This window comes from Spinacia oleracea, chromosome 4, assembly GCF_020520425.1.
Source record: "Spinacia oleracea cultivar Varoflay chromosome 4, BTI_SOV_V1, whole genome shotgun sequence".
In the NCBI taxonomy this organism is placed as follows: Eukaryota; Viridiplantae; Streptophyta; class Magnoliopsida; order Caryophyllales; family Amaranthaceae; genus Spinacia; species Spinacia oleracea.
The window spans coordinates 124,372,855-124,400,305 of NC_079490.1; the positions used below are offsets into that span (position 1 = coordinate 124,372,855).

General features: G+C 40.7%; 1 protein-coding gene and 1 long non-coding RNA gene across 3 annotated transcripts in view; both read left to right on the forward strand.

The window, feature by feature from the left end:
* The first annotated feature begins 238 nt into the window (after positions 1-238).
* LOC130459452 (uncharacterized) lies at positions 239-4,156 on the forward strand. Its single transcript, XR_008918848.1, has 3 exons — positions 239-860; positions 1,955-2,140; positions 4,038-4,156. It is a non-coding gene; the product is annotated as an uncharacterized lncRNA (long non-coding RNA).
* A 3,265-nt stretch (positions 4,157-7,421) lies between these two features.
* LOC130459621 (uncharacterized) overlaps positions 7,422-27,451 on the forward strand; it is a 29,834-nt gene continuing 9,804 nt past the window's right edge. Inside the window, exons 1-3 of one of the 2 annotated variants that reach the window (XM_056827086.1) lie at positions 7,422-7,786; positions 7,870-8,093; positions 9,180-19,053. In XM_056827086.1, the coding sequence (XP_056683064.1) occupies positions 14,787-16,421 (1,635 nt within the window). In that variant the 5' untranslated portion in view covers positions 7,422-7,786; positions 7,870-8,093; positions 9,180-14,786 and the 3' untranslated portion in view covers positions 16,422-19,053. Of the gene's footprint in view, positions 7,787-7,869; positions 8,094-9,179; positions 19,054-27,451 lie in introns of those variants that run through there. The other variant, XR_008919141.1, reaches the window with a different exon arrangement.

The window sequence follows — 27,451 nt, forward strand, 5'->3', positions numbered from 1 at the left end:
AGCCCTTATGCGAGCCTCGGCTTCCTCAACACCACTAGTAGACTAATTGACATGTGCTTCCCTTCAAATGCGGCTCATTTGATAAATTGGCAGCACTTGAGAGTCCTAAAAAAAAAAGAAAATATATATTTTCACAAGTGCGGGCTCATTTTAGAAAATAAGCAGCACTTGTATTCAAGAACTCAAGTGCGGGCTCATTTCACAACGAGCCGCACAAAAGATTCCCAAAAATAAAGGTAGCACAAAAAAATACCTTCTTCCCCTCACATTCGTTCTTCGCTTCTTTCTGTCTCCCCGACACTTATCTCTTTTCCTCTTCACCTTCGTTTTCTTCCACCTCACTCATCACCTTCGTCTCCTCGCCGTCGGAGATCATCGTCGAACCTCTTTGTTGGCAGCTGCTTAATTGTTCTTTGTTGTTGTGGTGTTGATTGTTGCAGTATAGCTTCTTTATCCTCATCTCTTCTCTTCGCACTCTCTCTCGCCTTCAGTCCGCACCGCTGCTGCCAATGGTGGTCGTGAAACCTTCATCAACTGTAATCCATTATCAATTGGTAAACTCTTTACCATTCCACAAATCAATGATATAGTAAATTAAATTTCCCAATTGACCAAACCCTAACTTTCTCTACTTAGATTCTTTATCTCCTATTGTTCGGTGCACCACTTCCTCCGTCGTCGGAGCCGTGTTGTGGTGGTGGTGATGCCCACCTTGTGGGTTATGTGTTGACTGGTCGTTGTGGCTCTACTCTACCCATGTTGTCCCCTGCATAGTCTCTTCTGGAGCTCCATGGGTTTCCGTAGTTGCGGTTTCTTTTGGTGTTGGTTGGGTCCTCTTTTTTCCTCCATTTCATTTAATGGTATACTTCTAGCTCAAGTCATTTTTGCTTTATTTTAGTTTTGCCCAATTCAATTGCTGTAGTCTATGGAAAACAATTTGTTATTGGTTTATTATTTTGATTAATGTAGAAACAATTTCAGTTATTTAAATTAAGTATTTTAATTATGAATTTGAATAATTCAAATTATTTCATATCTAAAACATAAGCATGTGAGCAAGGCATATTATGATTAAATGGGCCTGTCAATCTTTCACTGGAAATGCTTCTGAAACTTGTTGTTAGTATCCTGCATACTTTCAGTAACACCTCTACACTTAGTAACATATTTCATATATTTTCAGCTTGCCTTGGTTATTAGTAGAGATGCCCTATCTTGTTAAAATTGCCAATATACAAGAATTTTGTCTCACATGAGGACTTAGCTTGTTCTGCCATGAGCTGTGCCCCTGTAGAATATTGTTTGTGCTGTTTAGCTGCAGACTGAGTGTCTATTACACAATACCTTGAAATTTGAACTGTTGCAATGCTCTTTTTCTTATACATTGTGGTTGATCTTAATTCTTAAGCTAATGTTGCTATGAACAAATGCATCCATTATATTTGTATAAGAGATGAATCTTTGTACACCTTTTAACTTGTATGCATTTAGCAGAAAGTAACTAGCTCCCCCCCCCCCCCCCCCTCCCCCGCCCTTTCTTATTTGGGTGTTCATTAGATTTGGATATTCTGGGAGATTTTTAATGTAAAATTTTGGATTTTGGATTTTCATTCTTGATTTTATTTTTTACATTTAATTTGGTGATTGAAGATCTATATTGATCGTAGTTATGTTTGGTGGTTATTTTTGTTAAAGAGGGTAAAGAGTAGGTGTTAAGTAAATCGATATAAACATACATAATTAACTGACAATTGATACTCCCTAGTTGATTCTTATGTTTTAAGAGTTTTTTGTTTGGTGGTTATTTCCGATTTTTGTATATTTATGGAGTATAATTTATGTCTGAGTGGTAGCGCAGTTGGGTGGATGTTACAAAAAGGGTTTAGGTAGAAATTATGTATGAATTATTTATCCTACCCATTTTATCCTAATGCCAATCGACATTTGGATGCAGGTGAATTATGTCCCAACAGCAAGTCATCAAATTCGACTATATGGCTGATGAGCAGGATGTGGCAGAATTCATTGATGTTATTGTGAGTTCTTTTTGGGAAATGGGATATTGAATATTTACTTATTTTGGTGTGATTAGGAACGTAAGTCAAAAGAGAAAAGGTGTACCATTCAAGACTGGTCAACGGTACGATTCTAAATTTTCAGGTTTGTAGCTTTCTAATTTTCTGCACTGGTTTGTGAGAAAAATAACCAATCCTTCCAGATGTGGCTTTTTCTTTCGGTTCTTCATGTTTCACTGCATTGTTCCCGAATGTTAATGCTTATTTAGAGACTAACCATCTGTTTTCTCTCATAAGGTACGTGGTAATATATGAGGAGTTTTGTAGCTAAATATTGTAGGAATAGTCATTTTAGTCAAAATATGACCTATAATGAACAAACAAGCCTCAAATGTGCATAACTTGACCAATGTAGGTGAGAATGAGCCTTATAAACATTAAAATAAGTCTAATAAACATGTAAAGTATTTAAAATACTTATTTCGGTTCATTAGTTGAAAGTTGAGACCGAAATAAGCCATTTAGTCAAAATGTGACCAATAATAATCAAACGAGCCTTAAATGAGAATAACTTCACCAAAGTAGGTAAACATTAGTACTTGATACACAAAATAATAAATATTAAACATGTATAGGGTTTAAAATACTTATTTAAGTTCATTAGTTGAAAATTATGAGTTAAATAAGCTATTTTAGACAAAATGTGACCTATAATGATTAAACGAGACTTAATGTGCATACCTTGACCAAAATCGGTGAGTATGAGCGTTAGGAACATAAAACTATGTATATTAAACGTATAACGGGTTTAAAATACTTATTTAAGTTAATGAGTTGAAAGTTGAGACCGAAATAAGTAATTTTAGTCAAAATGTGACCTATAATAAACTAACGAGGCTTAAATGTGCATAACATCACTAAAATGGGTGAGAATGAGTCTTTGAAACATAAAACATAGTGTATCAAACATGGAAAGACTTTAAAATACTCATTTAAGTTCATTAGTTAAACGTTGAGACCAAAATTAGTCATTTTAGTCAAAATGTGACTGATAATGAACTAACGAGGCTTAAATGTGCATAACTTCACCAAAATGTATGAGAATTAGTCTTTGAAACATAAAACTAAGTGTGTTAAACATGGAAATACTTTAAAATACTCATTTAAGTTCATTAGTTGAAAGTTGGGACCTAAATTAGCCATTTTAATCAAAATGTGACCGATAATGAACTAACGAGACTTAAATGTGCATAACTTCACTAAAATGGGTGAGAGTGAGTCTTTGAAACATAAAACTAAGTGTATTAAACATGTAAAGACATTAAAATACTCATTTAAGTTCATTAGTTGAAAGTTGGGACCGAAATTAGTCATTTTAGTCAAAATGTGACCGATAATGATCAAACGAGTCTTAAATGTGCATAACTTCACCAAAATGGGTGAGAATTAGTATTTCAAACATAAAAATAAATGTATCAAAAATGGAAAATACTTTAAAATACTTATTTAAGTTCATTAATTGAAAGTTGGAACCGAAATTAGCCATTTTAGTCAAAATGTGATCGATAATTAACTAACGAGGCTTAAATGTGCATAACTTCACCACAAAGGGTGAGAATGAGTATTTGAAAGATAATATTAAGTGTATTAAACTTGTAAAGACTTTACAATACTCATTTAAGTTCATTAGATGAAAGTTGGGACCGAAATTAGCCATTTTAGTCAAAATGTGACCGATAATGAACTAACGAGGCTTAAATGTGTATAAGCTCACCAAAATGCGTGAGAATGAGTCTTTGAAAACATAAAACTATGTGTATTCAACATGGAAATAATTTAAAATACTCATTTAAGTTCATTAGTTGAAAGTTGGGACCGAAATTAACCAATTTTATTATTATACGGTTCATTATTTCTTTGTTTAATTTGAACAAATTAAGTCTTAATTTATTGTATGATTCAATATATATTTATAATATAACTAAAGTGTATATATATTCTTTGATGGTTGATATTTTTAAGGTATTCAATAATCGGAGGGAGCGGCCTTTCACCTTTGAGGAGATAGATGAAGTTCGAGAAATGTTGGCAAACTTCATTACGAGTGATTGTCTTTGATATTTTCTTGTACTGAATCTTAAACTATGGATTCAAGTTTTTCATATGATTGTAATGTAATCGAATTTTACATTTACAAGTATATACTATTTAATTTAATTATCTATATAATTGGATACTTTTTATGTGACGCATGGAGGCTAATCAGTGGCGTGGTCCAATTATAATATGTAGCAGGGAAATCGGTTATACAGCAAATCTAGCTCATGTGCGGCTCATTTATAGGCCAAGTGCGGCTCATTTATAGGCAAAGTGCGGATCATTTATAAGCCAAGTGCTGCTCATTTATATATCAAGTGCGGCTCATTTTTATGCTTGTGCTTCCCATTTCTATGTCAAGTGCGGGCTCATTTTCAAATTTGGCAGCACCAAATATGTCATGTGCGGGCTCATTTTCAAAATTGGCAGCACCAAATATGTCATGTGCGGGCTCATATTCTAAAATTTGCAGCACAAAATATGTCAAGTGCGGGCTCATTTTCCAAATTGGCAGCACTTGAAACATCAAGTGCTGCCAATATTTTGGCAGCACTTGAGAAACCTCGAATGCGGGCAGGCCATGTGCTGCACATGTAAAAGCCCGCACTAAGCCCCTTAAAATGAACCCGCACTTGAATTTTGAAATTGATTTTTGGAAATTGTATTTTATACTGAGTTCCAGAATAGGAACGGCCTCGGGTATTAGACTTTGGCTCTTGGATTTTGAAACATGTTCTAGCAAATGGTACTTTCGCACGGAGTTGTCCCAACCACCTAACAAGGATAATGGTATCGTCATTATCCCAATGGGGAGACACAATTTAGGTGTCTACAGTCGGGGAATTGGTTCTCCTCTCTTGGGAGGTATGTGTAACGAAGCTCTTCCACTTGCTCAGACAACTTCTCGAGATAGGACTGGTATGGGGCTAGGCTTTTGCTTCTGACTTTCCATTTGCCGGAAATCTGATTGATGATTAGGGACGAATCCCCGTATACTCGAAGTTTCTGGACGCCCAATGCTAAGGCGGCTTCCAGGCCCATAATGCATGCTTCATATTCGGCTGCATTGTTTGTAACATTGAATTGCAAATTTGCTGATATGGGAATGTGAGTGCCATCCCGGGATACTAGGATTACCCCGACACCACATTGAATTGCAAATTTGCTGATTTGAGGCACCGTCAAAGTGCAGCGACCAACTTTCATCGCTTGTCATTAGAATTTGCTTATCGGGTAGATCGTAATCCTCCTCTTCTGCCTCAATGGGACAATCGGCTAGGAAATCTGAGACTGCTGAACCCTTGATAGATTTTTGAGGGATGTACTTGAGATTGTATTCTGCTAACATAACCAACCATCTGGACAACCATCCGTTGAGAGCTGAGTTTTCGAATAGGTACTTGAGAGGATCTGCTTTGCAAATCACATACGGTTTGTGGGAGAGCATGTAATGCCGCAGTTTCTTTGTGGCCCAAACTAAGGCGATACTCAGCCTTTCGAGTTGAGTATATCTAGTTTCGTACTCGAGTAACTTCTTGCTTAGATAGTACACGGCGTTTTCTTTGCCGTCGATCTCTTGGGCGAGCATGGCCCCTACTGCCGAGTCAGCTGTTGTAAGGTAAAGCCTGAGGGGAACCCCCGGTATTGCTGGCTTCAACACTGGTGGATTTGAAAGATAGTCCTTGATAGTATCAAACGCATGTTGACAGTCTTCGTCCCATACCTTGGGCTCACTCTTGCGGAGTTTTCGGAACACTAGCTCACAAATCATGGTGAGTTTTGAGATGAATCTACTGATGCATTGTAACTTGCCAAGGAACCCCCGAATTTCTTTCTCATTTGCTGGCGGTTTCATGTCTAGGATGGCCTTGATTTTTTATGGATCAGCCTCGATGCACTGAGAACTGATGACATACCCGAGTAACTTTCCTGACGTTACCCCGAATGCAAATTTTTGAGGATTGAGCCTCATATTGTTTTGCCTGAGCCTGTTGCTGATTTTTTGAAGTACTGTTGTATGCTCATGTCGCTCTCTGGATTTGACGATCATATCGTCGACCTATACCTCGATTTCTCTGTGAATCATGTCGCTCATAATAACTGTGGTTGTTCTTCTATACGTAGCCCCCGCGTTCTTCAGTCCGAACGGCATAACTGTATAGCAATAGGAACCCCACTGAGTAATGAAGGTTGTCTTCTCCATATCTTCCTCTGCCATGGGAATCTGATTGTAGCCTGCTTACCCGTCCATAAAACAGAGTAAGGTATGATTTGCTGTGTTGTCGACCAAGAGGTCAATGTAAGGCAATGGAAAACCGTATTTAGGGCTAGCCTTGTTAAGAACCCAGCTGTAATCACCGCAAATTCAAACTTTGCCGTCTTTTTTGGAACTAGGACGAAATTTAAAATCCATTCTGGATACTTGGCTTCTCGAATAAACCCGACCTCTAGCTTCTTAGAGACTTATTCTTGAATTTTGAGGGAAACATCTGGTTTCATGCGACGGAGTTTCTGCTTGATGGGCTTTTAACCTGGAATAAGAGGAATTGTATGCTGACCGATGCTTGGATCAACCCCTGGCATATCATGATAAGACCTTGCGAAGACGTCTATGTACTCTAAAAGTAGCTTGATAAGATCATCCCGCTCTTCTTGAGATAGAGTCAAACCAATCTAAACTAGTTTTGGATCACTGCTGTTAGAAAGATTATCTTTTTCTGTTTCCTCAATTATGGGCGTCATGTTTCATGATTTTCGATAGCTTTTAAGATTTCAAAGTCAGCTTCTTGTGAAGCAAAGTTGTTTGGATTAGGAATGTGTTTTGAATTTGGACTTGAAGAGTAGGAGGGAATTGAAGTATTATTGAAATTAACAATCATTACATCGGCAACTTTAACTTAAATTTCGGCCTTTAGAGGCTCTTGATTAATGCAAGACTCTAGCCCTAGACTCTTAGAATTATCACTAGACTCAGATCCAGACTCATCCTCTGACTCGGACTTGCTCATCATAGATCCTTCGCCCACGGTAATCTTGAACATTTTGCCATTTGGAGGAGTAATCTTGAGGGACTTCCCCTAGCCTTATGCATTGAAAAGAGTTTCTTGATTGTCTTCGAGAGCCCTTATGCAAGCCTCAGCTTCCTCAACACCACTAGTAGAAAAATTGACATGTGCTTCCCTTCAAATGCGGCTCATTTGATAAATTGGCAGCACTTGAGAGTCCTAAAAAAAAAAGAAAATATATATTTTCACAAGTGCGGGCTCATTTTAGAAAATAAGCAGCACTTGTATTCAAGAACTCAAGTGCGGGCTCATTTCACAACGAGCCGCACAAAAGATTCCCAAAAATAAAGGTAGCACAAAAAAAATACCTCCTTCCCCTCACATTCGTTCTTCGCTTCTTTCTGTCTCCCCGACTCTTATCTCTTTTCCTCTTCACCTTCGTTTTCTTCCGCCTCACTCATCACCTTCGTCTCCTCGCCGTCGGAGATCATCGTCGAACCTCTTTGTTGGCAGCTGCTTAATTGTTCTTTGTTGTTGTGGTGTTGATTGTTGTAGTATAGCTTCTTTATCCTCATCTCTTGTCTTCGCATTCTCTCTCGCCTCCAGTCCACACCGCTACTGCCAATGGTGGTCGTGAAACCTTCATCAACTGTAATCCATTATAAATTGGTAAACTCTTTTACCATTCCACAAATCAATGATATAGTAAATTAAATTTCCCAATTGACCAAACCCTAACTTTCTCTACTTAGATTCTTTATCTCCTATTGTTCGGTGCACCACTTCCTCCGTCGTCGGAGCCGTGTTGTGGTGGTGGTGATGCCCACCTTGTGGGTTATTCGTTGACTTGTCGTTGTGGCTCTACTCTACCCATGTTGTCCCCTGCACCGTCTCTTCTGGAGCTCCATGGGTTTCCGTAGTTGCGGTTTCTTTTGGTGTTGGTTGGGTCCTCTTTATTCCTCCATTTAATTTAATGGTATACTTCTAGCTCAAGTCATTTTTTCTTTATTTTAGTTTTGCCCAATTCAATTGCTGTAGTCTATGGAAAACAATTTGTTATTGGTTTATTATTTTGATTAATGTAAAAACAATTTCAGTTATTTAAATTAAGTATTTCAATTATGAATTTGAATAATTCAAATTATTTCATATCTAAAACATAAGCATGTGAGCAAGGCATATTATGATTAAATGGGCCTGTCAATCGTTCACTGGAAATGCTTCTGAAACTTGCTTTTAGTATCCTGCATACTTTCAGTAACACCTCTACACTTAGTAACATATTTCATATATTTGTAGCTTGCCTTGGTTATTAGTAGAGCTTCCTTATCTTGTTAACATTGCCAATATAAAAGAATTTTGTCTCACATGAGGACTTAGCTTGTTCTGCCATGAGCTGTGCCCCTGTAGAATATTGTTTGTGCTGTTTAGCTGCAGACTGAGTGTCTATTACACAATACCTTGAAATTTGAACTGTTGCAATGCTCTTTTTCTTATACATTGTGGTTGATCTTAATTATTAAGCTAATGTTGCTATGAACAAATGCATCCATTATATTTGTATAAGAGATGAATCTTTGTACACCTTTTAACTTGTATGCATTTAGCAGAAAGTAACTAGCTCCCCCCCCCTCCCCCACCCTTTCTGATTTGGGTGTTCATTAGATTTGGATATTCTGGGAGATTTTTAATGTAAAATTTTGGATTTTGGATTTTGATTCTTGATTTTATTTTTTACATTTATTTTGGTGATTGAAGATCTATATTGATCGTAGCTATGTTTGGTGGTTATTTTTGTTAAAGAGGGTAAAGAGTAGGTGTTAAGTAAATCAATATAAACATACATAATTGACTGACAATTGATACTCCCTAGTTGATTCTTATGTTTTAAGAGTTTTTTGTTTGGTGGTTATTTCCGATTTTTGTATATTTATGGAGTATAATTTATCTCTGAGTGGTAGCGCAGTTGGGTGGATGTTACAAAAAGGGTTTAGGTAGAAATTATGTACGAATTATTTATCCTACCCATTTTATCCTAATGCCAATCGACATTTGGATGCAGGTGAATCATGTCCCAACAGCAAGTCATCAACTTCGACTATATGGCTGATGAGCAGGATGTGGCAGAATTCATTGATGTTATTGTGAGTTCTTTTTGGGAAATGGGATATTGAATATTTACTTATTTTGGTGTGATTAGGAACGTAAGTCAAAAGAGAAAAGGTGTACCATTCAAGACTGGTCAAGGGTACGATTCTAAATTTTCAGGTTTGTAGCTTTCTACTTTTCTGCATTGGTTTGTGAGAAAAATAGCCAATCCTTCTAGATGTTTCTTTTTCTTTCAGTTCTTCATGTTTCACTGCATTGTTCCCGAATGTTAATGATTATTACTCCCTCTGTCCAAAATTAGTTGTTACACTTTCCTTTTTCATCCGTCCCAGATTAGTGGTTACACTTCTAAATTAAGAATGACCCCACAATTATTATATTGTCTCTCTCTTCCCACTAAATTCTTTTTTGTCCCCACACCCTCTCTCATTCAATTAAAAAAATATTTCAGTAACTCCTATCAAATCTACTTTTTCAATAAAATAACAATTGATAACCAAACAAACACTTATCACCTAAACCTATGTGCAAAGGTAAATGTAACAACTAATCTGGGACGGAGGGAGTATTAATTTTAGGCAAATTATTAAATTCTCTCTTGAACTTAATGTATGTGAATACTTATTGAATTTCATTATAAATTGTGATTATGAACCACATATTTATATGGTGGAAATAACGGGATTAAAATTCTACTAGGATTCCAATAACTATATCCAATAGGATTCTAGTTAAATAATATCATTAGAATTTTACGTTTAATCAAACACCTAAGTGTTTCAGATTTAACAAATATCCAATTTGAGTAGAATAAGGAAAACGAGATTACTTCACAATGAAGGAATCCTATCCGCCAAGGGATTGCTTGCGTGGCCCTTGAGCCCACGCTGTTGTGCAGCCCGCAGCCAAGCAGCCCGCAACTCGCAACTCGCCGCCCACGAGTGATTTCTGCTTGCTTGCTGGCCCTTGGGCGCTGGCAGCTGCACCCCAGTGGGCGATGCTGCTGCTCGGCCTGCTTGCTCGGCGCGCGCGGGCTTGTTGGGCGCTGGGCCTGGCTTCGTGTTGGTCCTTGCGTCTTGCAAGCTCGTCCGTCGATCGTTTCGTACGTCGCGCTTCCGATTCTTTTTCCGATTCCGGAATTCATTTCCGATTCGCACAAATATTTAATATTTCCGATTCCGGAATTTATTTCCGATTCGAACAAATATTTAATATTTCCGATTCCGGAATTTATTTCCGATTCCGACAATATTTCCGATTCCGGTAATATTTCCTTTTCCGTCAATATTTCTGATTCCGGCAATATTTCTATTTCCGATAATATTTTCCGATACGTACCATGTTTCCGTTTCTGGCAACATCTACGACTTGGATTATATTTATACTTCCGTCATGATCCATATTTCCGTTTCCGGCAATATCATCATTTCCGGAGCATTCTATATTTTGCTTTTTGACGATTTCAGCTCCCACTGGAACCGAGATTCGTCGTTTCCGAATGTTCATAAATAGAGTATTTAATTCACTTAAATACTTGATCCGTTCACGTACTATTTGTGTGACCCTACGGGTTCAGTCAAGAGTAAGCTGTGGATTAATATTATTAGTTCCACTCGAACTGAGGCGGCCTCTAGCTAGGCATACAACTCACTTGATCTCACTGAATTATTAACTTGCATAATTAATTAATACTGAACCGCATTTATTAGACTTAGCATTGAATGCATACTTGGACCAAGGGCATTATTTCCTTCAGGAACACCTAGTTAGGACATGACTTGAATTTTGAACTTGGACTTCCCGACACATGGTATGATATGCATGCAATGAATGACACCTAGACTTGACTCTAAGTGCCACTCCGAAGATTCAGGATGTTGGATTTTGTATTTGTATCCGGGGTTTGTGACCCGTTGGAAATATTTCAAAGGAGTTTCAACCTATTGTGATTTGTATGAGAATTTGTACTAGTATCTAGACTTACAACCTGATGGGAATATTTTTGAAAGGAGATTAATTCTTTTGTGGAGGTTTCCTCCTTGTACCATTTCTAGAGGTTTAGAACTTGGATATTGAAAAGGGATTTTGACCCAATTGGATTGTGTACTCGTAGCGGGATTTGCAACCCGTTGGAAATATTTTTAGGGGAGTTTCAACCAGACAATAGAAATTGGAATATCTAAAGGGAATTTCAACCCGACATTAGAACTTGGAATATTTCAAGGGAATTTCAACCCATTGGATTTTGTATATTTGTCCCGGGATTTGCAACCTGTTGGAACAGTTTAGGGGGAATTTCAACCCGAAGTAGAAGTTGGAATATTTTAGGGGAATTTCAACCCGATAGAATGTAGAGATTGGAGTTGTATTATTTCAAGGGACTTCCAACCCGAGAATAGAGTTCAGATTTGTATTATTTCTGGGGGATTTCAACCCATTAGAAGGAAAATTAGATCTTGTACTATTTCAAGGGGATTTCAACCCAAAGGAATTTGTATGGGGTTTGGATTATTTCAAGGGATTTTCAACCCGTTGGAAATGTTTTAGGAGATCGAATTTGTATTATTTCTAGGGTTTTCAACCCGTTGGAATTGTTTTTGGAAATCGAATTTGTATTATTTCTAGGGATTTTCAACCCGTTGTTTGGAATTTGGAAATATTTTAGGGGGATTTCAACCCATAATGGCATTTGGAAATATTTTAGGGGGATTTCAACCCATTGGATTTTGTATTATTTGTAGGGATTTTCAACCCATGATAGAATGTGGAAATTGAATTTGTATTATTTTAGGGGATTTTCGACTGTAGACACCTACTTTTGTCCCCATTCCCGAAAGGGAAGGTTCGATGATGAGAACATAAAATCTCCACTTGGCAACGCATCTCCTACAAGATAACGAATCTCAATCACCCTTTTCATTTCACCCGAAACCTGCTATTAATGGAAACCTGCTAAAAATAGTAATTGCCGTAATGGGTAGTTGTTAAAAGTGGCAAGTCATAAAAGATAGAAACCTGTCAGAATTAGGTGTTGCACTCCAACATAAATCCTAAATGAGATAGAAATTGCAAGAGGAATCCTATTCCTAATATGATTTGAAAATAAGAGTTACGTGTTAATTAAAATCCTAACGAGCCTAGAGTTCGTAACGGGCCCAGACGCATTCCGTCATAAAGTTAATACGCGCTAAAAGACTCGGATAAGTCTCGAAGTCTCCGTATTCCACGAGTCCAAATCTGACAAGGAAATACGGCCCAGACCCTATTTTCAACGCCTGGCTCTAGGCGCTGAAATCTTCGGCGCCCAGCCCTGGGCGCTGAAAATACCTGGGTACGTGTTCTCTCCTAATTCTTCTTGGATTAGAGCTCTACAATTCTATCTTTCCACGAAATCTTCCCTATAAATACAGCCCCAAATTCGACGTGAAAAGAACACACAGAATTCATATTCTAAGTATTGACTCCAACCCCTAAGCCTAAGCCTTACGCTGCGAAATTGATCCCGTGTTCTGTCGCAATCGATCCAAAAATCGAACAGAACGTATCCTGTCCCTTGTAGTTGAAGAATTAAGCCCAGAAACTTGAGATTCGTTAAATAAAAGGAGAAATAGCAAAGCCAAAGTGGTTAGTTTTATGAGAACCATGACGCACCTCTCAAGGGTGCGTCGTAATGTGTCCCTTCGCATGATTTAATTGCTTTCCTCGCCCTTTTATAAAACTGTTAAACTATTTAATCTGATTGTTCTATCACGCCTAATAAAGATAATATCTTGGGAAATTTAACTATCATGCTAGGTCCCTTAAATCAATCTAAACCAGATAATTACGATCGATCTAGTATTATGTGTTGCATATTGTTAAAATCAATTCAGATTAGTTTATTAGTTAACGCATGTCCCTTCAATTATTTATGCTGAGCTAGTAAGGATATCCTGCCTCTGGAGTTATCGAAGAGCGAGTACTCCTCTCGGTAGTTACAGTCCCCCAAACCCTCAATCTCTACCTTGCGGGTGTATGTTGAGAGATCCCCACACCAGGGATCACAAGGGAACCTATGGCGTCGTGGTCAAACATAATTGCACTCCCTTTATGTCACGATAACCGGGTTTTGTCAGTTTTTCTCATTGTCGTTAAAAACTGAATGACGACTCCTATATCACTAGTCAATTGGGTGTAAACTCACAGGAAATCCAATTACACTTGATTTGACAAAAAGAAACGTCACACCCATGAGGGACGAGGTCACGCATTAGCCTCCTGCTTTTTCGACCCCCTCACAGTGGCGACTCCACTGGGGATAGTGAACGAAATACTCGTGCTCGTAGGTAATCAAAATAGCCGAAGGGTGAAACGATCCTAGCCCGCGTTTATTTCCCCATCAAGTTGGGACGACCTGAAAATCAGCATATTAATGTGAACGGGTAGAACCGCATAACGAATGTTGGCTCCCTTGGGATGTTTCATCTCGGGAGTTGGGACTAAGGATACCCATCGCCAACCGGGGGGTGCATACGCTTCGAATGTTGTCCACTCGGCACTTTCGCTAGTAGTACACCCGTCCCAAACCCAATCGCTCGCCCACTAGGTCCCTATCATTGGTGCATGCCCCCTTGGCTTACATCGTGATTGGCCTCTTGAGCGAAATTCGTCTGTTGAAGGCACTACCTCGACCGGGGCATGTGTTGGATCTGCGATAGAAGCGGTACCAAGCCGGCGTAAATACTACCCATAGAAGCCTATCATAAACTACATGACATATTATTATCTTGCCTCATGATGTAATGTTAGTTATGCGAGCGAAATATGTGATTGTGTGTGACAAATAATGCTAGAAAACCAACGACCTTAAAAATTGCCCAAACGTTCATAAACCAATTGGCCAAAGAGTTATACCAAAATACGTGTTGCGCAAACCCGAACGATCGCCACAAAAATAAGCGACGCTTGGGATGGCCCGTAACGAATCCCACAAAACGCTGTAACGCGTAAAGGACGTTATTAGGCAAGCACGCAAAATCAAAGTCGCATAAACAAAAAGTATACGCAAACAAGAAACGAGAACCAGCCAGGGACGCATTTTCAACGCCCCTGGCTGGGCGCTAATATTTCTCACGCCCTTCGCTGGGCGCTGAAGTTGCTGCCTGGCCTTTTGGTTAGGCGTAGCAGCCTCGATGCCCGCGCAAAAAATATATACGTAGCAAAAAAAAAAACTATTCGTAAAGATTGCTGCGAGGGCGTATGAAAGGCACTCGATTCTAAAAGCGACTAAAAAAATATAAAAATAAATAACTCTTTGTGTCGTTGTTAGGCCTCATATGACGACAATGTTCGGCACCAAAACCGAGTATGCTAATAACTATGAATGTCACACGGGCAAAGATTTTCGAAAATATAAAGAGTTCAAAGTGCACACATAGTAGTCCAAATATACTAGTCCGACTTAAGGGTAGTCATAAAATGTCTAAAAACCGACTCATGAAATAAACTAATGTGTCTCCTACTCCACAACAATAATGCAGGGCCCCTGAATACCTACCCGTGATAGCCATCAAGGATCGCAATGGAAGTATCATATCCCGAACATCTATTCCTAGAGGTCGCACAAACCCAAGAGATGCATGTTCTGGAACACGACCCTCTACGTTCTCAAAGGCCACTCGCCTCAAAGAACCATGCCATGCCAACAGCGCTCCCCAACTCACATGCTTTCGGGCTATTGTTTGGGTTAGAAAAGAAAAGAGCAAGGAACGAAACAGAAATTATAGCATTGGCCCTTCAAGATGAATTGTTCGATTCCACTAAACTGATCGCTCCATCACCCTTAAAGGTTGACCAAATCCCACGAGGGTGGCGCAAGACCTTCAAATGGACTAATGCTCGTGGAATGAAGTTCAAGATATCTGCGGGAGAGGGTCCAATGTACGAAGAATTAGAGTCTGAATCCGAGTCCGACTCCGAGTCCGAACCTAGCAAAATTGTAACCCCTTCCAAAACTAGTTTAGACCCGGAAATATCTACTCCGGGAGATCTTTTTGATGTAATGCTTCATGACTTTAATAAGATAAACAAAACTTTCGAGTTTATGCCGCTTAAAAATCCGAGTAGTACTGCAGAATGTCTCGCCACTAATGAGCACGAAAAAGAGCCAAAAGAGGAATATACCGAATTATTAAAACCTGTAAATGAACAAGAACTAAAAACTCCTATAATTGAGGACACAAAATCGGTAAATATTGGAACAGAGGAAAATCCTAAAATCATTAAAATTGGCCTCACCTTAACTCCCACTGAAAAAACCGATCTAATCTCCACTTTGCGGGAATTCGAGGGTGTCTTTGCTTGGTCCTACAAAGACATGCCAGGAATAGATCGAGAAATCGCTGAGCATAAGATTCCGCTAGATCCCAAAATGACGCCAGTAAAACAAAAGCTACGGCGGCTCAAACCAGAGATAGCCTTGAAAATAAAAGAAGAAGTCACTAAACAATTAGACGCCGGCTTCATAAAAGTCACCAACAACCCAGAATGGGTGGCCAATATTGTCCCCGTAGCTAAAAAAGATGGACGAGTGCGAATGTGCGTAGACTTTCGAGATCTCAACAAAGCCAGTCCCAAAGATGACTTCCCTCTACCTCACATTCACATATTGGTAGACAACACCGCAGAACACGCGCTTCTCTCCTTTATGGACGGGTACGCAGGATATAACCAAATACTTATGGCAGAAGAAGACATGGAAAAAACAACCTTCATTACCCCTTGGGGTACATATTGCTATACTGTAATGCCTTTTGGTTTCAAAAACGCGGGGGCCACCTATCAAAGAACAGCCACCACATTACTCCATGACATGATACACAAAGAAATCGAGGTCTATGTAGACGACATGATCGTCAAATCTAAAGACCGGCACGGTCACCTCCCGGCACTTAGAAAGTTCTTCACCCGAATCTTGAAATATAACATGAGACTAAATCTACAAAAATGTGCGTTCGGGGTAACCTCTGGAAAATTTCTAGGATATGTTGTTAGTACGCGGGGTATCGAGATTGACCCATCCAAGATTAAAGCCATTACCGAAATGCCCCCACCAAAAACTGAAAAACAGATAAGGGGCTTCCTAGGAAAGCTGCAATACATTAGTAGGTTCATTTCCAACCTTACTATGACTTGTGGGCCAATATTCAAAAAATGAAGAAAAGAAGAAAAAGCCGAATGGGATGAACAATGCCAAATTGCCTTCGATAAAATCAAAGAATATCTAAGCAAACCACCCGTACTTACCCCTCCTTTGCCTGGAGTCCCTTTACGCCTATACCTAACCGTCACGGATACTGCAGCGGGAGCTATGCTCTCACAGTGTGTACATGGATCCGAGCGAGCCATTTACTACTTGAGCAAGAAGTTCATACAGTACGAGACGAGATATACAGAACTTGAGAAAACCTGCCTCGCCCTCGTCTGGGCATCTAAAAAACTCAGACATTACCTATTGGCCCACACCGTTCATATAGTGTCACAACTAGACCCCTTAAAATATATGTTCGAAAAGCCCGCTCTAAACGGTCGCTTGTGCAGGTGGCTAGTCATGCTCTCAGAGTTCGAACTAAAATTCATGCCAGAAAAAACAATCAAAGGAAGAGCGGTAGCCGAGTTCCTGGCCGAGCATGCTACGAATGAGGAAACCACGGAAGCTTACCTCCTCCCTGACGAGGAACTTCTGATGATACGAGACGACTATTGGACACTATACTTCGATGACGCGTCCAATCAGAAGGGATGCGGTGTCGGAGTTCTCCTAGTCAGTCCCGAAGGGGCCCATATACCAATTTCCATCAAACTTGACTTCGAGGCCACAAACAACGCCGCCGAATATGAAGCCTGCATAGTTGGGCTAGAGGCCGCAATTAGCCTCGGGGTCAAGCATCTACAAGTCTTCGGGGATTCTTCCCTAATAATCAACCACATATCCAAAAGATGGAAGGTCCGAAGCACTAGTCTCTCAAAGTATCAAGCTCACTTAGACCAAATAGTCGAGCAATTCGAATAAATCGAGTATACGTACTTACCAAGAGACGACAACCAATTCGCGGATGCACTAGCAAAGTTAGCTTCAATGCTCGACATCCCGAATGAGTTGGACGGAATGACCCTTCGAGTCGAACGAAGAAAAGATCCGGCTTATTGCTGTGCCATAGACTCCGAACCTGAAAACACCGAAGAAGAACCATGGTATACGGACATCCTTCGTTACAAAACAAGTGGGGAATTCCCCCCAAACACCTCCCCGCGAGCACAAAAGGCCCTACGCCTCCTCGCGTAGCAATATAGCATAATCCTGGGGGAATTGTACAAATACACGCCGAATAAAATCAAGTTACTTTGTGTTCACCAAAACCAAGCCCAAAGACTAATGGAAGAATACCATAACGGCGTGTGTGGACCTCATATGAACGGCAAAATGCTATCCCGGAAAATATCCCGCTCAGGGTATTATTGGACCACCATGGAAACTGATTGCCATCACTTTGTGAAAACTTGCCCAAAATGCCAAATCTTCAATAACCTTAACCACTTACCTCCCTCAGAACTATACACCTTCACTTCCCCATGGCCCTTTTCTACCTGGGGTATAGATATAATCGGAAAAGTAATGCCCACAGGCGTAGAGGGACACGAGTACGTTTTAGTCGCAATTGACTACTTCACTAAATGGGTAGAGGCAGTCTCCTACGCAAAATTAACGGCCAAACATGTAGCTCGATTCCTAGAAAAGAACATATTCTGTCGATACGGGGTTCCACATGAAATCATAAGCGACCAAGGTTCTCACTTTAGGGCCGAAGTCCAAGACCTGCTCGAAAAATATCATGTCAAACATCATAAATCCTCTCCCTACAGGCCGCAAATGAACGGCGCGGTAGAGGCAGCCAACAAAAACATTAAAGTCATAATCGAAAAAATGGCCGAAAATTATAAGGATTGGCCAAACAAATTACACTTTGCATTATGGGGTTATCGAACCTCAATCCGCACCTCCATTGGAGTAACACCCTACTCCTTGGTATACGGAATGGAAGCAGTTCAACCGATAGAGTTGGAAATTCCCTCCCTCCGGATCGTCCTAGAAAGCAAACTACCCGAGGCCGATTGGGTTCCAGCTAGGTACGACGAGCTCGTTCTTTTAGACGAACGGAGGTTGAGAGCTTTACATCACGTGCAAGTGTATCAAAAGCGTATCGCAAGGCAATTCAACAAAAGAGTCAAACCTCGAAATATCAAAGAAGGCGATTTTGTGTTAAAAGAAATCCGCGCACCTACTACGGACCCCCGAGGAAAATTTCGGCCTAATTGGACCGGACCATATTTTGTAAAGACTATCCTTCCTGGCGGAGCGGTCTAACTGGCTGACATAGATGGAGCGGAATTCGCCAACCTCACGAATTTAGACCAATTGAAAAAGTACTATATTTAATAAAATTCAGTCCGGAGTTAAGGCATCTAATAATACACATTAAGACTCATAAGCAAGCATTCTGCGCATTACTCTAACCAAACGGCATAAGACTCGCTAAAGTAGAAAGGGAGAAGAACACAGTTTCAACGCCCATGACTGGGCGCTGTTATTTTTCACGCCCAGGCCTGGGCGCCGATATTCCCAACGCCCAAGCTTGGGCGTCATTCTCTCTTGCCACCAATTCTCCCGCTTCTGCAAGTGTTCGTACTCCTTTTTCGAATCATCAAAAGAACCACGAACACTTGGGGGGGGGGGTAGCAGACGTGTAATGAACACCCCTTTCAAAAAAAAAAACATATAGCTAGAACTACGCGCGACCTGATTCTGACAAGATACGTAGGCAATCCTTACCAAGGATTCGGTCCAATAAAAAATTAAATAATAATAAAGTCATGGAACACATCAAGAGGAAAAGATATTACAAAGGGCACTATACCCTAACCCATGCACGAGCAAGGCCAAATAGAACGAAAAACGGAGACACAAAAAATATTTCAGGAGCAAACCCAACAAAGGAGTATGGCACGAGTCGGCAAAAAAGGGAACCCCCAAATGTAGACATAAGAAAACATACATATGTAATCCCCCCAAGTAGTCGGCTAGTCTAAATATGTGTGCACTCTTGTATGAACTCATTTTTTCTAAAGAACAATATATGGAATTCTTTGTTTTTTTTCAAAATTCGTCGTTGGTTTAGAAACTTTATACCGTCAGAATGCTATGTGTTGAGGCCTCAGTTGATAAAGGCAAACCTAGCAAGCCCATGGAAGGCTCAAAACATTCTTGCACCAAAAATTCGCAAAAATATATAAAACATATATACATGCGAAATACAAGAATGAATAAATACAAAATAGAAGCAAGCCTAAGACTCGTCATCGGCTTCATGCCTCCAAGCCTCGCCGGTCCATCCGCTCCACCCCCCGTGGTGTGAGGACCCCCAACCAGAATCGCCCCAAAACTGAGGCCGTGGCTGCGACTCGGGGCTGGGCTCTCGAGCCATCGACACGGAACGTCGCCTACGCTCCGGCTCGAACCTCTCCCCAGAAGAACTCACCCCCACATCAGAACGGCGATGCCGTAGGGGCGAGTACCGTACTCTCTCTCTCTCCTCAGGGCCGCGTCCCCCGCCCGATGGTCCTGCGTCATCGGCCCCGGCTCGTCCGGTCCTTCTGCAGAAACAAAAAAGGGAAAGTGAGTGACAGAAAGCCAAATAAAAGGTACAAATCAAAAAAAAAACGGCACATTACCTGAGTAGAGCGGGGGCTCCTGCAAGAAAGTGCAGATCGAGCCCGAACCAACGCGGACTTCAACCGGTTGATCACCCCCACCATCGCGTTGGCCATAAGGGCCGGAACCTGAAATGGGAATGTTAGTAACAAAAGAAAACCGAAAAAAATAAGAAGGATGCATAAATAAAAGGTGCATACCGCCTGTACTCCCTCAGGGAGCGGAGCATGGAAAACCCGGCCTTCCGGGACAGTCTCCACAACCTCGGATCCACCCTCCCCAATATATGAGATCCGAGCATCGGGAGGCACCCATCCCCCTAACAAAGGGTCAAGATGCTCCTGCACAAAACACGGTAAACATAAACACATGGGCACGAACATGAAAACACTGCAAAAAAATCAATAAAGAAAAAGAGCAACTTACAGTGCCGGGCTCCGGGAGACGAAGAGAATCCTTGATGAACTGATGATAGCTAGCTCCAGCTATCACCAACTCCGTCGCCGGCACGCCCGTCCTCGAATTGACCCTCCACGCCTCGCCTATCGTACGGGTAGACAGCATGGTCGCAGGTGGAGGCTGAGGCACCGAAAAGACTCCGACAGTCTGCATACGTACCCGCTCTCCTACGTACCAGACAGGGTCACGGCGACCAATAAACAAAACCCACATTTGGCTCAGGGCATGACTATCCCTGACCGAAGCATAGGCACCCCTAAAAGAGAGACATGGGGTCCAGACCACCTATTTTGTGAATACAGACACAATCAGATCTCGCACATAGAAACAAAAACAATGACGAAATACGAGATAAAGGATAAGGTGCTGCACATGCTCTGGGTTCCCGTCCCGGATAAGATCCCACACGGTATCGGGCGGCGGACGCGCCGTCAGCTTCTTCTTCCAACCCCAACGACGACCGGCAGGGTACTACAAAGGCCTCTGCCCCTTTCGGGGAGCCAGCCAAGGCAAATGCTCGAAGGCCCACAGCTATAAAAGAAAAAAATAATAATACATCACAAAAAGGCTCAATAAGGGCAAGAAAGCAAAAGGAGAGCTAGGCACACACCTCAATCAAACGCGGCACTCCCGCCAATGCAATGACAAAGTGATGTCTACGCGGGTCCGAGTCTCGCACCGCCAAACTCATCTGGCCTACGAGCGTCGCATAGCCCAAATCGCCCCAACAGTAGTCGCCCAACGAAGACACGTGCTCCACCAAACCTATCCACCTCGGGTCGAAGGTGTCAGTAGGACCCGACAAAAAAGTGGAAGTGATAAAATGGAGGTAGAACAGCCGGGCCTGTCTCAAAGATGACTCCTCCACCCCATGCTCCAAGGCCCACATCAGGTCAGCATAAGGTATCTCACGGGCCTGGTACGAAGGCAATCTCTCACCCAGCCACGAGCCTATGAGCCTAGCACCCTCAGCAACGGTCGGCAGCGGGCCATCTGACCTTAGACGAACGGGGTTCCCTGTAAAGGTCAAGCCCGTCAAAGCCGTATAGTCCTCGGGAGTAAACGTCATCTCACCCGAAGGAAAGTGGAAAGTGTTGGTGGTATCCCACCACCACCTCATGAACGACCGCAGAAAAGATAGGGAGATGTTGAGTAGCAGTATCTCCCAGAAAGTCTCAACCACCGGGAACAGCGAACTCTCCCTCACCAAAGGCTGGGCGTCCGAGCTCAGGTAACCGAAGACAGTCTCGCTCGTCGCTGCACCATAGCCGCGAACCGTAGTATCCCTCCTCGCGTGAAGGCGGGTGGTCACGTGATGCTCCAGGTCGTAGTGCAGGTCCCGATCGTCGTAGTACTCTGGACCCACCCATAGGGGTCCCACACCAGTGGGCTGATGCGTCATTCCACGCTCCTCGTGGCCGCCAGAGGGCGGTGACGACTCGTCAGACATGCTGATCAACGATACAACAGTAAGGCATTATACCTTTAACAAAATTGGAACTCACACCAATCCCTAAAAGAGTGCATTCCGCTCATGAAATGGAGTCATACAATTTTTGTTCCCTAAAAACATGGCACTAAGTTCATATTGAGCAAAAATTCCCTAAACAAAAATTAACTCCAGCAAAATCAAAATTCTTCCATAATTTGTCCCTCGTGAATTATGAGGAACGCAAGCAATATACCAAGAACACCTACATTGCGAGAAAATACTAGAATCGTAGGTACACTTGGGGGCTAGTATGAATATGCCCAAATTCAACAAAAACCAATATACTTGCGAAAATTAACATGCACAAACTAATTAACATGTCATGAAGAACATTTTCAACTATCTAATTGAAAGAAAGGGGCACAAAATCAGAAAACCCCAAATCAATTGCAAAGCTCAAAAATGCTATAAATTGACAAGAAAAGCTTAAAATTACTGAAAATTACTTACATTGGGAAGATTAGGAAGTGATTTGGAGTAGAATTCGTGAAGAAAAGTGAAGAAAACGAGCGAAAAATCAGTAGGATAAGTGGAGAAGTTTGAGCGAAAATGGTGGAAATGGGAAAGGAAGGAGACGGTCCGCGTCTTTTAAAGACCAGTCTCCCCTTTGCATTATCTAGCCCAGCCCTGGGCGTTAGAAATTCTCGCGCCCAGAGCTGGGCGCTGAAAATGCTTCCCAAACAGCGAATATTCGTTGTCGAGGCACGCGCGATTCCCCTATTTGTGTAAGATATATGTCGTCTTGATATTTCTTTCCCAAAAAAAACGGTATTTTAAAATCTCGTTAACAAAAAAAATATACACAGTGTGGGCCCACTTACAGGACACACCAAATCAGGAAATATTGCGACCCACCAACAGGTTGTAATCACAAAAGCCTTTTTATTTTTATATACAGGCAAAATGAAAAGAAAGTAAGAAATTCAAAATAGGCTCGCCATCTTCAGCCGGCGGGGTCTGCGTTACTAATCACGCAGGTCCTCAGTTTTCGAAAAAATAGAATTTTCCAAAACAAAATGAAACAGGCTCGCCATCTTCAGCCGGCGGCGTCTACGTCACAAACCGCGTAGGTCCTTATTTTCAAAAAAGCACAAACAAACTTCAAAATAGATTCGTCCATTTCTGTCGGACGGGGTGTCCACCCTTAGCAGACAGGTTCGTCATCTTCAGCCGGCGGGATCTACGTCACAAACCACGTAGGTCCTTATTTTCAAATTTCAAAACAGATTCGTCCACTTCTATCGGACGGGGTGTCCACCCTCAGCGGACAGGCTCGCCATCTTTAGCCGGCGGGGTCTGCGCCACTAACCGCGCAGGTCCTTAGTCGCCATAGCGATAACTTTTTTCGGTTTTCCCTTTTTCCAAAAAATTAAAGGATTGGTTTTCTGTTTTTCCAAAAGAGAACGATGTGCTGGATTTTCCTTCGTTTTACGTCCCATAAAAACATGGGGGTTTTCTCGTTTAGCTAACCCTGAAAATGAGAATCTTTAAAAAAACATTTTTACCTCGTGATTGGGCTTGGCCAGGCCCAATTACACTTTATAGCTTTGATTTCGAAAACATCTTTAGCTAATCCCAATGACAAAGTGAGGGAGTTTTCTACGCCTCTTTAGATACTTCCAATGACAAAGTAAGGAAGTTTCTATACTATCCGTTGACAAATCCCAATGACACGTGAGGGATATGTCGACACTTCAAGTGATGACCCTTAAGTCAAATGTTATCACTCGGGGGCTCGCGAGACCCTCGCAAAACAAGTCACATACACTATGGCTTGTGTGACGCACTCCGTCTAGTACTTTGACCATCGTCTCATCTTGAGACTCAGTCAAAGTGGGGGCTAACTGTAGACACCTACTTTTGTCCCCATTCCCGAAAGGGAAGGTTCGATGATGAGAACATAAAATCTCCACTTGGCAACGCATCTCCTATAAAATAACGAATCTCAATCACCCTTTTCATTTCACCCGAAACCTGCTATTTATGGAAACCTGCTAAAATTAGTAACTTCCGTAATGGGTAGTTGTTAAAAGTGGCAAGTCATAAAAGATAGAAACCTGTCAGAATTAGGTGTTGCACTCCAACATAAATCCTAAATGAGATAGAAATTGCAAGAGGAATCCTATTCCTAATATAATTCGAAAATAAGAGTTACGTGTTAATTAAAATCCCTAAGCCTAAGCCTTACGCTGCGAAATTGATCCCGCGTTCTGTCGCAATCGATCCATAAATCGAACAGAACGTATCCTGTCCCTTGTAGCTGAAGAATTAAGCCTGGAAACTTGAGATTCGTTAAATAAAAGGAGAAATAGCAAAGCCAAAGTGGTTAGTTTTCTGAGAACCGTGACGCACCTCTCAAGGGTGCGTCGTAATGTGTCCCTTCGCATGATTTAATTGCTTTCCTCGCCCTTTTATAAAACTGTTAAACTATTTAATCTGATTGTTCTATCACGCCTAATAAAGATAATATCTTGGGAAATTGAACTATCATGCTAGGTCCCTTAAATCAATCTAAACCAGATAATCACGATCGATCTAGTATTATGTGCTGCATATTGTTAAAATTAATTCAGATTAGTTTAATAGTTAACGCATGTCCCTTCAATTATTTATGCTGAGCTAGTAAAGATATCCTGCCTCTGTAGTTATCGAAGAGCTAGTACTCCTCTCGGTAGTTACAGTCCCCCGAACCCTCAATCTCTACCTTGCGGGTGTATGTTGAGAGATCCCCACATCAGGGATCACAAAGGAACCTATGGCCGTCGTGGTCAAACATAATTGCACTCCCTTTATGTCACGATAACTGGGTTTTGTCAGTTTTTCTCATTGTCGTTAAAAACTGAATGGCGACTCCTATAGTACTAGTCAATTGGGTGTAAACTCACAGGAAATCCAATTACACTTGATTTGACAAAAAGAAACGTCACACCCATGAGGGACGAGGTCACGCATTAGCCTCGTGCTTTTTCGACCCCCTCACATCGACCCATGATTGAATTTGTGGAAATTGAATTTGTATTATTTCAGGGGATTTTCAACCCATAATTGTATTTGTGGAAATTCAATTTGTATTATTTCAGGAGATTTTCAACCCATGGGGATCAGAATGTTTTCTGAATTTTGTATTTGGGAGAAATGGAAAGCAAGGGTTTTTGTAGTTTGAAAGTGAATTTGAAATTCGAATTTGATTTGGAGTCTGAACTTGGAATTTGAAAAGAGGAGTTTTGTATAAAATATGAGGCTTTGAATTTGGGATTTTGAAGGATTAGACTTTTTGGACTTGAAAATCCGGCATTACGCCGCCATCAGTTTTAGGCATTTGAAATTGGACTTGGAATTTTTGATTTTTGAAAACGGATAGGAACTTGAAACTTGAAAGTCCGGCATTATGCCGCCGTGGACTTGGAAATTTGAAGTATTGAACACAGAATCTTGAGATTGAATTGAAAATCCGGCTTTATGCCATCATGGATTTAAGACTTGAGGTTTGGAACATTGAACTTGAAACTTGAAAGATTGAATTGAAGAACATGGACTTGGAAATTCGAACTTGAGGTTTAAAAGGTTGAATTGAAAGTTCGGCATTATGCCATCATGAGTTTGGACATTTGAACTTGAGGTTTTGAGGTTTAAATGGTTAAATGGACAATTATGGATTTAGGAATTTGAACTTGAGGTTTTGAAGTTTGAAGTGGAGGTTTAGAAATCCGGCATTACAACGCCGTTGGATTGAATTTGAATTTTGTAATTTGAAGTTGGATTAGAAAATCTGGCATTATGACGCCGTTGGATTGAAACTTGAATTTTGGAATTGGAAGTAGGACTAGAAAATCCGGCATTATGACGCTGTTGGATTGAAACTGGAATTTTGGAATTGGAAGTAGGTCTAGAAAATCCGGCATTATGACGCCGTTGGATTGATTTTGAATTTTGAAATCGGAAATTGGATTAGAAAATCCGGAATTATGACGCCGTTGGATTGAGTTTTGAATTTGGAATTTGAAATTTGGACTAGAAAATCCGGCATTATGATGCCGTTGAATTGGAATTTTCAGTTATAAATTTGCGCATGACGTGTAACACCCTGGTAATTCCTTATATTTATAATTACCTATTTCCGACTAATATAAAAGAATTACCAAGATATTACCGCCACTGTGATAACGGCTAAGGCTATTTACCAGAATTACACAGCGGAAATAACTAACTTTCAAAATATATTAAATAGTTAATGGTCATAAAACAACTTGAAACCATCAAGGCCCAAACCAACATTAAATAGTTTAGAAAATCCATTAACTAATAATTAAAGTAGTAATAGTGATAGTCATGATTAAAATTCAAAATAGAGTTTATAAATGCGAAAGATGACATAGTCTCTCAACACTATTCTCATGATAACTTCTCCCGCAAGTTATCTCTACAAACCTGCTTATTGAAAACTACTCCCTAACAACGCAAGTGCAATGATGGATCATCATAGGGTCATTAAGGCAAAGGCCATGACCGAAATACATGAAGCACGAAGTCTGCGAAAGCTGAGTACGAACAAGCTAGACTGAAATCCTAGTCTAACATGCTTCACTCAACAATAGAGATAATCCACATGCAAAATCCATTCAAGTAAACCAATTAATCATGAAGACATACTCGAGACTTGACACGACTCTTAACTCATAGATTAATAAGAAATTAGCTTCGAACGGGTATTAAACAAAACCACTAAGGGAATAACAAGACCATTGAGGGAAACTGAGGGTGTTGGGAGTCCACCAAGCACCAAAAAAAATAGAGTCGGGCTTTCTACCGACAGTTGGACCATAACGACGGAATTCCTGCGCATTTTATAAGCGAATAACCAAAAGAATGAAACAATGTCTTGTATCATTCAAGGAGTACAAGTTTCTCCAACGCGACTCCCCCCATTGTTCATACTCAAGGTATATACGTTCCAAGAGTTTTGAAGCTCATTCGGGTTACAGTTTACGTTAATTAGTATGTTATGTTCAAGACTCAACCCAGTAATTCAACAATTACACAAATAGATAATTAAACAATGACACTTCATTTTAATCCTTTAGGCCTTGTGATCAAACATAGGACTCAAGTGAAATTACTCCATTGTTCCTTCCCAAAACACTGTTTGAGATAAACCGATTTTGTCTGTTAACAAGCGGGATGTTCCCATAGCACGAATAGTCCTTAGTTCAATTCACATAAACTTCTTTAATGTATTCTACACCGCGGTAGAACAAACGACGCACTGAGGCAATATAATAAACGATGCACTGAGGAATTATTCAATAGTCTCATGTATGCAAGACATCCCGTACAATAGCATAATCATAATAACTTGCATGCGAAACACTCATGCATGCATATTAATTTGAACAACATGCTTGACATAATTCAACGATTATAAGAGTCCATAACATGATAGTTCAACAGAATCTATAAATCATTAATCAATCCATAACATGCTCATTCACATAGATTCAATAACAATTCTCAACATGCTTGTTCACAC